The 12384-nt window shown below is 36.8% G+C and overlaps 6 protein-coding genes across 6 annotated transcripts; 3 read left to right on the forward strand and 3 right to left on the reverse strand.

Moving 5' to 3' along the window:
* Positions 1-688: 688 nt before the first annotated feature.
* On the reverse strand, positions 689-1474 carry KAFR0A00130 (uncharacterized protein; the record flags this gene model as incomplete). The annotated part of the gene is made up of 1 exon (XM_003954537.1): positions 689-1474. The coding sequence occupies one exon, from the start codon at positions 1472-1474 to the stop codon at positions 689-691; it is 786 nt and encodes a 261-aa protein (XP_003954586.1).
* A 2845-nt stretch (positions 1475-4319) lies between these two features.
* HYR1 (peroxiredoxin HYR1) lies at positions 4320-4805 on the reverse strand (the record flags this gene model as incomplete). Its single annotated transcript, XM_003954538.1, has 1 exon — positions 4320-4805. One exon carries the CDS (start codon positions 4803-4805, stop codon positions 4320-4322), a length of 486 nt encoding a protein of 161 aa, XP_003954587.1.
* Positions 4806-5311: 506 nt separating this feature from the next.
* On the forward strand, positions 5312-6082 carry KAFR0A00150 (SDR family oxidoreductase; the record flags this gene model as incomplete). Its single annotated transcript, XM_003954539.1, has 1 exon — positions 5312-6082. One exon carries the CDS (start codon positions 5312-5314, stop codon positions 6080-6082), a length of 771 nt encoding a protein of 256 aa, XP_003954588.1.
* Positions 6083-6310: 228 nt separating this feature from the next.
* LYS1 (saccharopine dehydrogenase (NAD+, L-lysine-forming)) lies at positions 6311-7429 on the forward strand (the record flags this gene model as incomplete). Its single annotated transcript, XM_003954540.1, has 1 exon — positions 6311-7429. One exon carries the CDS (start codon positions 6311-6313, stop codon positions 7427-7429), a length of 1119 nt encoding a protein of 372 aa, XP_003954589.1.
* A 116-nt stretch (positions 7430-7545) lies between these two features.
* MGA2 (Mga2p) lies at positions 7546-10710 on the reverse strand (the record flags this gene model as incomplete). The annotated part of the gene is made up of 1 exon (XM_003954541.1): positions 7546-10710. One exon carries the CDS (start codon positions 10708-10710, stop codon positions 7546-7548), a length of 3165 nt encoding a protein of 1054 aa, XP_003954590.1.
* Positions 10711-11120: 410 nt separating this feature from the next.
* On the forward strand, positions 11121-12248 carry YVH1 (tyrosine protein phosphatase YVH1; the record flags this gene model as incomplete). Its single annotated transcript, XM_003954542.1, has 1 exon — positions 11121-12248. The coding sequence occupies one exon, from the start codon at positions 11121-11123 to the stop codon at positions 12246-12248; it is 1128 nt and encodes a 375-aa protein (XP_003954591.1).
* Between the last annotated feature and the right edge of the window lie 136 nt (positions 12249-12384).

Here is a 12384-nt window from a genome sequence, read left to right on the forward strand (position 1 = left end):
CTGACTGTTACGATGTATTGAGAACATTTGTAATTACGAGTCTGATTCCATTCATGTCAACTGATTTTTTCCTTTCAAAGAATGTAAAATGGACAGATCCAAAAGGTATGGTATTTAATACGCAACATATCTGATTTTTCATTAAAATCAGTAGTATTTATTCATTCTTCAAACATCCTAAGGTGGTTTTTCTTTTGAATCACTGGAATCATTAATCAAAATGTGATAATATCACAAAGAATAAGAGGATACAAATATAAAAAGCATTCCATTCTAATGCTACTGAAAAAAGTCTAGGCACCTATCTTTTCAACTCCGGAGAATAATTTGGCCTATGAGACACCTCATCAGACTGGGATGATATGACACAGCGATGCTTTCAGAACATAACTTTACAATCTCTTTCGTCATAATCCAACCCTCCATAATGGACGCTAACAATAGCTTTCATTGATTGACTCTACTATTAAGCTATGCTAATTGTTTACTTTTCTTGATGACGTTGAATAATGGAACAAGTTCTTGAAGATCAAACTTTTGCGATGACGTAGCAGCAAGACGCAGTGATGATATAATGATGGTAGGATTGTGTCCCATTGATAATTGTGATGAGTGTTAGTAACAGAGGAGATAAAGAAACTATAGTGATCCTAACAATGGGGGAGTGCCGATCCCTGAGTGGCATCGTTCATTTGATCCATTTAAGAAACGGTGGAAAAATGGTAATAATACATATAAAAAGAAAAACTGTGTCTGGGCAACCCTTGATTGGACCAAAATTGCGCAATATAGAAGCAAATATGAAAATTGGGTACAGTCCTAAGAACAGTGTTGACCATATATTATACGCTAAAGAACAAACAATATTTTTATAGATTGAAATGACAAAGAACACAGTCCCAAGTAAGATGGAGGTAATCCATAGCACCAAAACTTTCTTTGAAATAATCAACTGGACGTTCTCTCCAACTCTTGTATCGCAAACGGTTTCTGTAATAAGAAACACGATCATTGAAGAGATTATCAAAGCCTTGAACCGCGCATCGAAATCTTCATTTAGCAAGGATAACCGAGTGAACTGATAAGCATAAGCTAAAGTATAGATAAAATAGACTATTTGTTGCCTTCTTCCTGATTCATAGTATCTCACAGAGGTATTCTTTTTCAGTAACGACTCTTCATCTAGGACTTGTGTTTCAGAACTGGCACTCCAAGGTGAAAACAAAAGGAATAGTAGTGATGTTGTTTCAATTCCAGCACTCAAAGGAGACAGCCAGTCATTTCCGCTAATAAATGTTGATGCTGCTTTCCAGCGGAAGATACACTGTGCGAAAACAACTACAGATATGACCTGAGCTGCTAAGATAGCGTAGACCTTACGACTAAAAATTCTCATCACAACAAAATCGTATGGATGTTCTCCTTCTGCTACAAAAGTATCGTCTTTTGGATATCCGTGTCTCGTGTCCCCCATAATGATAATACAATTTATAAGAATATTATCCCACTTTCTTGGGATGGTTGAAAAAAGGTCGAGAATTTATTTTTTTGAAAATAGGTCTTCGAGATATCTAGATTGCCAAAGGGTGACTAAAGTGAAAATGCTTCATTCATATCATATATAGGAACTTTTCAACAAGCTCGTGCCAAATTAGATGATATTGAGAGTGGATTTGGGAAAAGAGGACCATTTACGGTGCATAAGTCCTTTAGAGGAAATTTTCTACCTTTCTTCTTGAGAAACAAACTGACTTCAGAAGAACGACAGATAGGAATTAAAATAGGTTTGTCCCCCTCAGTGTAGACTTTAAGTCTGATATATGAACGCTTGTTTTATTATCCATAAATGATTTAGCGCCTTTTTGGGGGGCGTAATAGGCTGTACGTAAAATAAAAATGAACGTTCCTTTAGTTTCCACATCAATGCACAATAGCCTTTGGTGATTATCGCTCCCTTACAATATTGCACATTAGTTTGATGAGGCAGGAAATTAGGATTATTATCTTGAAAAGGTCCAGTACTAGAAGAATATATTGAAACATTATGAGCTAATTGCAGAATGCTGACATGTTTTATGATGTCATTCTTCTGAAGTCGAGTCTAAGTCTATTATAAAGAGGATATTTTGTATCTAAAGGATTATATGTCGTGTTAATGCAACAATTCCTATAGCTAAAAGAAGAAGCACTATGACATGTAATGAGGAATAATATCCAAAAGATCTAGCGAAACCAATGGTCTTATTTCAGGGAGATTATGTTAATTCTAGGTAATTCTCCATCCATCGCGTCAATTTGACCATTCCACGTTTTCATCTTGTGTATTCATGTCCCTTCTGTAATAAAGTGCCATTAAAAGGATCTGCAGTCTGTTGGTCCAGAACTTGGAATCTGTGGCTAGACAGCATGTCAGTGCGAAATAATCCAACATCACAACAAAGCAACTTCATCTTCAGTGGCCTAAGAATGCACAGAAATCATAGCAGCATAGCACAGGCGGGTGAGTTCAAAAATAATGCCATGTTGTTATACTTTCTCTTTTTATTTTAGGTATACTGGATAAAGAATGACTTTGATATTGGATCAACGAAGACATTTTCAGACATACCAGCAAAACCGAGCATATTCAATTCAGTGAATGTGAGAGGAGTATCCAGGAGTGATCCAAATAATTGTGACAAAAGCTCTTTAAGACCATTGATGATCTTCTTGGTGGAGCTAGTAATTCCAAAACATCCTCTTTCTGATGATCTTATCCAATGAACTCTGGGACCAGGAATCAACGCAATACTGGGTGTGTTACCCTTGATATTCGAATATGGCTTACCAAGGGCAGCGTTAAATGCTTGAATGACACCAGTAGAAGTCAAATATTCATTCAGCGTTTCCACCCATCTATCGAATTCAGCATCCAACTTTTCGTCATTTCTCTGATCAAAGCAAACGAATGATGCCTGACCTTTTACAGTAACAAACTGACTGTTTAATCTACATTGAAAGCTTTGGAAAAGATTATTTTACTTTGCTTGAGGACAGCAGAGTAAATCAATCTCAACGCAAGGGAGATGTTGTTATCCCCTCTAAGTTCTGATAGCTTTTTTGCAGCAGTGTTAGGCTCAATACTGTTGATGAATGGAGCGGAAGATATCAAGGCTTTCATAGAATCGGGACGGTAACGATAAGCGAAGACGTTCGGGACGGGACATGGTACGTCAAAGTCCGTCCAGGATTCAAAATCGAAAGAAACTATACAGGACGAGCAGAACTCTCTGGAAAAGCGAGCAAATAATGTTCATTACACTAGGAATAGTTCTGACAGAAGCTGCCTGAGAGATTTCTGGTGAACTCTTTTAAGAAATGGATAATTGTTCATCACTGTCATTTTATGGCTTAAAGCAAAGTAATAGTGACCAAGCCACCCTTCTTCCATATGTACGGGCAGTTTTAGGCGTCAGCAATTGATCAACACTCTTCCCCAGTATGAAAATACCAAGCATAGTAATTTGGGGCAGTTACCTCGGTCGTAGAATGAAGGTGTTCTAGAAGAGCTCTTCCAATTTTCTAGTAAGTAATATTATTGGAAAGTTTTCTTGATAAGGTTGAAATCATCTTCAGTAAAGTGGAATTCATCCACCTTGCTAAGTTTGATAAACATAGTATTATCTAATTCCTTTTCAATATTTTCCATTCATAGCACTATGTTAGGCTCGTCATGCTCAATTTCATCGATGGAGCCAAGTAAATGTGTCGTCTTTCTCCGACAGCTACACGGTGACAATCCGTCTCGAAGTTCTACGGATCTTCTTTTTGGATCTTTATGTCTTATTAATATTAGTAAGAACAATGGCGGCATCAGAAAGTTCGTAGGACTTGGAAGATTTTGATGTAAGGTGATCAAGCAAAGGATCAGAGGCGACAATGTACTATTGGATTGTTTGGATTCAAGTAGAATCTTTAATTCCTCAAGGGCCTTTCATTGAGCTGCTCCAGTTGAGAGCTGCTTGGGCAAATATATCACTACCTCCACTCGAACCCCGGAGAAATATGAGTTCGTAGCAACTGTATTTTAATAATGTATGACGCAGGACCTGTGCCACGTTTACAAGTCAATTGCAAGCATTGCTCCAGCCATTCTAACAGATGAGCCCACTCTTAGGGTAAGATTGAGGAATAATCATTGGGGACTAGAGCTTTGATGTTTTTGGAAAAGAAAACACGAAGAAAGATATTATATACTCCCGGTGAAAAGTACGTTGTCATTAGTTTATATATAAAGAGACTGTCATACATGTTTATAAATTCATTTCATATCATTCTGTTCATAAGTTCAATAGATTTTCAATGGTTGGTTCGATAGACATCGGTTTAGTCAAAGAAGGATATCTCGCAAGAACAGTTCCTTCACTGTCTATCAGAAATTTTTCAAAATTCCATTTTATACCTCTGAACCCCAGTAAGCCTGCTTTCCTACTTTTAAGAAATTTGTAGACAGGGTTTTCATTTCTACCATTCACATCAATTTTTTGTAGTATGGGGAATGTTATACCGTAGTTCATCGAGCAAAATTTTGCAATATCTTCAGCACTTCCAGGTTCTTGACCACCAAATTGATTACAGGGAAACCCAAGGACCACTAAACCTTTGTCATTATATTTCTTGTATAGAGCTTCTAGTTCTGCATATTGAGGTGTGAACCCACATCTAGAGGCCACATTTACAATTAACACAACTTTACCTTTGAATTGTTGAAATGGAAAAGGATTACACTTGCTATCTAGAGGTGCTAAATCATAGAATTCTGTCATTGTTATTACCAAACTTGGTTAAGGCACTATATTGGATCATACTTCTTCCATCTCTCTTTTTTTTTTCACTGTTCAAGAGTAGATGTGCCATTAAAAAGTTTACGGAATCCCAATGTAATCGCCTCAAGTATTTTTAAGATGCATTGAACTATGAAATATGAGACGTAACTGTTTATACTGCTAGTTCAACGATTATTGTCTAATATTGTCATCTGAGGTGGTGTGATGTACCTTGCGCAAGAAACGAGATGGCAGGCAGTATAAATACTGCGTACCGCCACGACCCAGTAATAGCACTGGCATTTTCTTCAGGCAGTTGTAGAGGTAGTTCAGTCCTCTTTACCATACACTCTTATTTATCTGTTCTTGCTGTCAAATTGCAGACACCTTATTTATTATCAAGCATTTATATAACGTTAGGTCAATGCGATTAACGCAAAAATATACACCAATTGTCGTCTCTCCTCCCTTATAACTTCCGATAAGAACAGCAAACTCAAGATCTAATGTCTTCAAGTAAAGTAATCATTGTAACAGGCGTTTCTAGAGGCATTGGGAAAGCTGTAGTAGAGAGCATCTTTTCGAAAGATTCTAATGCTGTTGTATATGGTATTGCAAGAACAGAAACTTCATTACAGGAATTGAAAACTCAATATTCGAATTTCCACTATGTAGTTGGTGAAGTTACGGACACAGCTAAGACGGAAGCATTGGTCAAGATGGCCACTGATTCCTACGGGAAGATCGATTCCATTATTGCCAATGCAGGCGTCCTGAATCCCGTTGCCAAGATAACTGAATTCAATTACGATGACTGGAAAAGACATTTCGATATCAATTTCTTCAGTATTGTCCAATTAGTTTCTATATCCTTACCAGCTTTGGAAAAATCTAGAGGAAATCTAATTTTTGTGAGTAGTGGTGCAAGTGTTAAATCATACAACGGCTGGTCCTGTTATTGCGCTGCAAAGGCTGCCTTAAACAGTTTCGCTCAGAGTATAGCTGCTGAACACTCACTGGTCCGTAGCATAGCTGTCGCACCGGGGGTGGTAGACACAAAAATGCAAGAAGATATCAGAGATACTTTTGGTCCTAGAGGAATGAGTAACGATGCTTTGAAAAGATTCACCGATTTGAAGAGGAATAATCAACTGCTGGAACCTACAGTCCCGGCTGCTGTGTTTGCGGAGTTGGCATTACACGCTATTCCACCGCAATTAAATGGTAAGTATGTCAGATATGACGATGAATCACTAAAGAACATCGGTCATTCATAGATACACTCTCCATACTATTACTACTAGTAGCAGCTTTGTATTTTTTGCTTACACGCCTATATGAGAAATTCCGCCGGAAAAAAAGACTGCTCGATGAGTAACTTTGGAAGACTCATTTCTTATTCTCGAGCAAAAGCTATATAAAAGCCCTATGTATTTTGTCAATTCGATGTAGTCTCTGGTTGCTAAGAAGAAGTATTAAAGTATCAAAATACAATTTGATTACATATGTCCATTTCTTTACATTTGAGAGCTGAAACAAAGCCTTTAGAAGCCCGTGCAGCTTTGACTCCAACTAGCGTAAGACATCTCGTTGCTAAAGGTTTTAAGATTTATGTCGAAGATAGTCGTCAATCCATCTTCACGGCCGATGAGTATAGAAATGCTGGAGCTATAATTGTCCCTGCAGGTTCGTGGATCTCCGCACCTCGTGATAGAATTATTATTGGATTAAAAGAGATGCCAGAGGAAGAGAAGTTTCCCTTGGTCCAGGAGCATATTCAGTTCGCTCATTGCTATAAAGATCAAGCTGGCTGGCAGGACGTTCTTTCGAGATTCATTAACGGTAAAGGTACGCTATACGATTTAGAATTTCTTGAGGATAAAGATGGTAGAAGAGTTGCTGCATTCGGGTTCTATGCAGGTTTTGCCGGTGCTGCTATAGGTCTTCTAGACTGGGCCTTCAAACAAACTCACAATGACAGCGAAAACTTACCTGCTGTGGCTCCTTACCCAAACGAACAAACTTTGATTAAGGACGTAGTTAGAGAATACAAGAAAGCTTTAACTGCTGGTGCTAAAACCCCTACCATATTGATTATTGGGGCATTGGGTAGATGTGGTTCAGGTGCTATTGACTGTCTACAGAAAGCTGGTATTCCTGATAAAAATATATTGAAATGGGATATGAAAGAAACCGCCAGAGGTGGACCATTTCCAGAAATTGTCCAAGCCGATATCCTTATTAACTGTATATATTTATCAAGACCAATTGCTCCTTTCATAAACTTCGACCTATTAAACTCTGGGAATAGAAGATTAAGAACTGTGGTAGATGTGTCAGCTGATACTACCAATCCTCATAATCCAATTCCAATCTACGACATTGCAACAGACTTCGACGAGCCCACAGTTTTAGTTCCAACTACGGCAGGTCCAAAATTATCTGTAGTATCAATTGATCATCTTCCTTCTCTGCTTCCAAGAGAATCTTCAGAATTCTTTGCCAAGGATTTGCTACCTTACCTGGAGCAATTGCCAAGAAGACATACTTCTTTGACTTGGTTGAAAGCAGAGCGCATTTTCAAGAAACATTGCGCTCGTATTACTAGAAAATCAAAGTTATGATGCTTTTTGATTTCCTTTATTTGTAAGTACTACATATTAATAAAAAAAATAAAGTGACACTTTTATTTGACAATTATTAATTACTTCTAGAATATACACGGTTATATAAAAATTCTCTAACCTACAATTAGATCATTTAGTTTACCAGTATTTTGAAAATTGCTAAACTTGTCCTTCAATGATCTTTTCATTCTTTGATTGCCTAATATAATTTTACCCAAACCAACTCTCAGATAGCTTGTAATCAAATTGCTTAATTGTACAATTTGGCTATCTTCATTGGCACTAAAGATAAATAGAACAGCCCAGGTCAACAATAATAATGCCAAAGGCAACCAGAAGAATTGTAACATTTTGTCATTTTGAAAAGTGCGTTTGTTGTTTATGAAGAAAATGTTGAATTTTCTTTGCAGTGCTTCTTCTTCGTCCTCAGAAGACACATGTGATTCCTCATTTGATGTAGAAATTGTGGTATGAATACTAGTGACATCGCTATTCTTTTGATTATTTTTATCACTATTCAATCCTAGTCCCGGGAAAAGATCCTCATATTTAGGTAAATCATCGTTGATTCTATTTAGAACTCTCACCCAAAGTGATCCTTCATTGGTGCTATTGCCATTCTCATTTTCTGGTGTGGCATTTGAATTACTATTGCTTATCTGTAGTGAACTATCTACTTCACTTGCTCCTGTTGTCTCTTCTTCACTTTCGCTGCAGCTTCCCTCTGAATAGCTTCCATCTGAATGGCTTAGTTCATTATTATCTTCAAAATCACAATCATCATCCACCAAATCGGTGTCATGTCTCAAATTTTCGAAATTTACTGAAGCTGGTTCCACTCCCTTAGCACTTTCCTGAAAGATACTGGAGTCAAAGCTTGTCTGGGATGCTTTACGGTTAAAATGCATGTTTGAAAATTCAGTAAAATTATCCAGTACGTCAATAATTTTGAAAAAGTCGTTTTCAGAAGGCTGATGATTTTTAATGAACAGATCCTTTGGTGACAAATGATTTGAGGATTTTACATTAGGGTTTGATTGACAATTCAATAGAAGTCGAATGACTTGATAACTTCCGTTAATACAAGCAAAGTGTAACGGAGTGAACCCAAACGAGTCTTTATCATCGATTCTAGCACCACTCTGTATTAATGTGGATGTCAAATCATAATAGCCCTTTAGCGAGGCCAAATGTAGCAAAGTTCTTCCAACACTGTCGCACATTGAAAAATTTGAAGTGGTTTTATTTAACGAATTGATAACTTTTATTATTAAATTTTCATCGGATAGCGCACAGGAAGTTCCCATATTATAAACATCATTTATTGGAGATATCTTTGAGCCAGGGGAAGAAGTACTATTGTTATTATCATCTCCAACTATTCTCTTTGCAACATTTCTTGCATCTTCTAACTTACCGTTCATTTTCAAACCAACTATTTGTAATGCCAATTCAATGAGTTGTCTATCGGTCTCATCAACATAAGTAAAAATTGCTTTCTTGCTTGGATCATTATTGGATGCATTTTGCCCAAAAGAGCCAAAATTAGCCATTGCTTGTCGCGAAGATTGGGATGAAGGGTCTTTCACAGTAACATAGACTTGTCCTGCAGTGTTTGCAGGTGGCAAATAAGTTACAATTGTAGTAGTACTCCAACATTGGGTTGACAAAGCTAGATTGTCTCCAAATCTAATCTCTAAACCCTCTTTGAAATGAGAACCTAAAAGGGTAACTTCTGTACCACCATTTACTGGGCCCTTGGAAGGGATCACTCTTTGAATTGCTGGTTCGCTGTTTTCAGGAACATTTTGTGATGGAAGATCAATATTGGTAAAATGAATTTGATGCAGGTTATTTACTGGATTAAAAGTACTTGGTATCACCTGACGCTCATTTTTAGATCTTTTTCTTGAACTACGGTTGGAATTCATAAAGGAATGAGTCGTGACAGAAGAAGAAGCATAATCGTTGTAGTTATTTAAATATTCGCTCGAAATTGATTCGTTACCTCCTTCACTTAAAGACGTTGGGGAGGGAATATTTCTGAATGGAACATTGAGACTATTCACACGGCTGCCATTCATTATGCGAGTATTTGTAGGTAGTGCAAAAGTTGGCTCTGCGTCATAGTACTGATTAGAAGTTTCAGAATTTGAATTTGATGTATATGCTTGTGAATCAGTCCTTAGAGTGTTTGACAAAGTTGGAACTTGTTCGTCAACTGTATTACTTATATCGCTACTTGTCACAGCCTTTTTATCAGTAAGCCAAATACGCTTCGAAAGGCCCTTTGCCACTAAATTATTTTCGTTATCCTTTAATGCAAACAATATTTTAAACCCATCATTCGATTTATGATGTCTGCAATAACAAACGATTCTTGCAACAGTTTCAAACTGTCTTTCAGAAGTGTGATTTTTTGCGAACAAAATTTGTTTGCTATTAAATAAAACAGCATTCCTATTATCGTTATTGCACCATAGTAAATTATCACTCAATCCTGATTTTCTTCTAGCAGCTCTTCTGCATTCTCTATTTACACATTTTGCACAAGCTTGGATCAAAGAATTACTTGCGTAATCTAAAAGAAAGGCATCCAAAAATAGTAACTGTTTTCTCAAGGTCTCTGGATATTGATTAATATCTTTATTCAAATAAAATTTCTCTCTAGATATTGCGTTATTTGGTAAATGTATCATAAATTTATCACTTGATGGGCTCAATTTGAAAGTCAGCTTTAATTGATTTTCTACTCTAGTTGCGTCCGGCAACCCTTCAATGGAAAGTTTCTGTGGTAACTTTGTCTCATCAATGTTCAGTAAGTTATATAAATTTCTTGACTGTTCTTCAGAGTTCATGTTATTCGTAAGAGGTTGTTTTCTTCCAAACAATATGGTATTTTCTAAAAAAGACTGGAATTTTTCATGTTCATCCACTGAATCATTAGCACTTGTTTGTTCAGAAGCTACTGCTGCCTTTGTTATTATTGCTGGAATGGTGTGAAATGGATCTTCGTGGTGATTTTGAGTGTCAACATCAATAAAACTATTAATAAACTCATTATCGTCGTGCTGGCCTAGCCGCGCCAGAGAAGAACTATGATCATTCCCATCTTGCGGAAACATATATGTATATTGATCGAGAAATGTGTCGCCATTCAAATTCAGAATATCATCGTGCTCTTCTCCTTCTTCTTCTTCTCTGTCATGTGAGTGCACCGTCTCATAATTCTCCGGGGCCTCTCTATTAACATAGTCTTCTCCCAATATCGTCTCCATTTGGTTAATCTCTATAGCAAATGGTTTCCTTTCTCAAATATATAGCAGTTACCTCACTAAAGTGGTTTTCTTCGAACCTGTTTTCTCCCAATCAGCCTCTGCATTCTTTATATATATTGATTTTTGCCAGTCTTCAACATTTTGCCGCTATCAGAACTGCCTTGTTGAGAAGGCTCTCTAGAATGTTCCTAATATGGAAATAGTTACTATAAATGGATTTTTTTTGTTGAATTTTCGATTTTGGCTGGCGGAGAACATTTAACCCTAATTATGGGTTAGGGTTTCTTCTTTTGGGCCTCGAAGATGAAAAAAATTGAAAATTTTCAATATGCGATGAGATGAGATGAACTATACAGGTTAAAGGTACACCATAGTGACTAACTGTTATATCGTACTGAATTGAACGTACAATGAGTGAGACTGTTGCTGAACCAAAGCTTGTTGCTGCCCCTGTAGTAATTCCACCACATCCGGACGTTACGAGAGTGCTAGGTAATATATACATAAGTGGGATCCAGCCCATTGTCGATCATGCCCCATTAAAAGCTCAGCATAACATAACGCATATTCTTTCGGTGATGAAGTTTAACGTTATCCCAGAATATTTGATCAGGAAAGGTTATACTTTGAAGAACATTCCAATTGATGATTTAGAGACAGAGGATATTTTAAAATATTTAAATGAAACCAACAAATATATTGATCAATGTCTTTTCCCCAATGAACCAGAATACTCACCTGATAAAGTTGATTTCAAAAAAAAGAAACAAGGGGATGCCGTGTTGATACATTGTCAAGCGGGGTCCTCTCGTTCTGTAGCATTTGCAGTGGCATATTTGATGTATAGATATAAATTACCATTAAAGGTGGCTTTACATGCTGTGAAGAGGAAAAGATCGCTAGCAGAACCAAATCCAGGTTTCCTTACACAGTTGCAACTTTTCGAAGAGAAAATTGGTTCTTCAGATTTGGATATTGTATCTAATAAATTTTATAAGCAATGGGCATTGGAAAATTCTCTTCATTCGGATCCTACTGGTGCTAATATTCTGTCAAATGATAAAACGTTCAGAGAGACAAAAAGTGAAGATGGCGATCTTGATAAATTGGATGCAGATGAATTATATAGTGTCACTGCAATAAGATGTAAAAAATGTAGGTATCGGTTGGCACTTTCAACAAGTTTCATAGATCATGAGCCTCCGAGTAAAGAGTCTTCAGAAGGTCACTTCATTAGGAGGGCTGCTAACTCACATAGAATTATTGATATCCAAGAATCTCAGTCAATCTGCTCCCATTTTTTTGTCGAACCATTGGATTGGATGAAAAAAGAATTACAAGGCAAACAGGAATTAGAAGGCAAATTCTCCTGTCCTGGTTGTGAAACGAAAGTTGGTGGTTACAATTGGAAAGGCTCTAGATGTTCCTGTGGGAAATGGGTCATTCCTGCCATTCATTTACAATCTAATAAGGTTGATCAATTTCCTTTAAGCAAGCAAGTATTGCCTAACATGGTTAATTTCAAATCAACCAAATAGATAGAACAAAATACTAACACAATTACAAGCATTACTATGCATCATTAGTGCTATATATACACCCTTATATCGAAATTAGTTCTATATATTAATGGCAAATTTCAATGTAAGTAATATAACTAATTTTAATAACAAT

This window comes from Kazachstania africana, chromosome 1, assembly GCF_000304475.1.
Source record: "Kazachstania africana CBS 2517 chromosome 1, complete genome".
Lineage (NCBI taxonomy): Eukaryota > Fungi > Ascomycota > Saccharomycetes > Saccharomycetales > Saccharomycetaceae > Kazachstania > Kazachstania africana.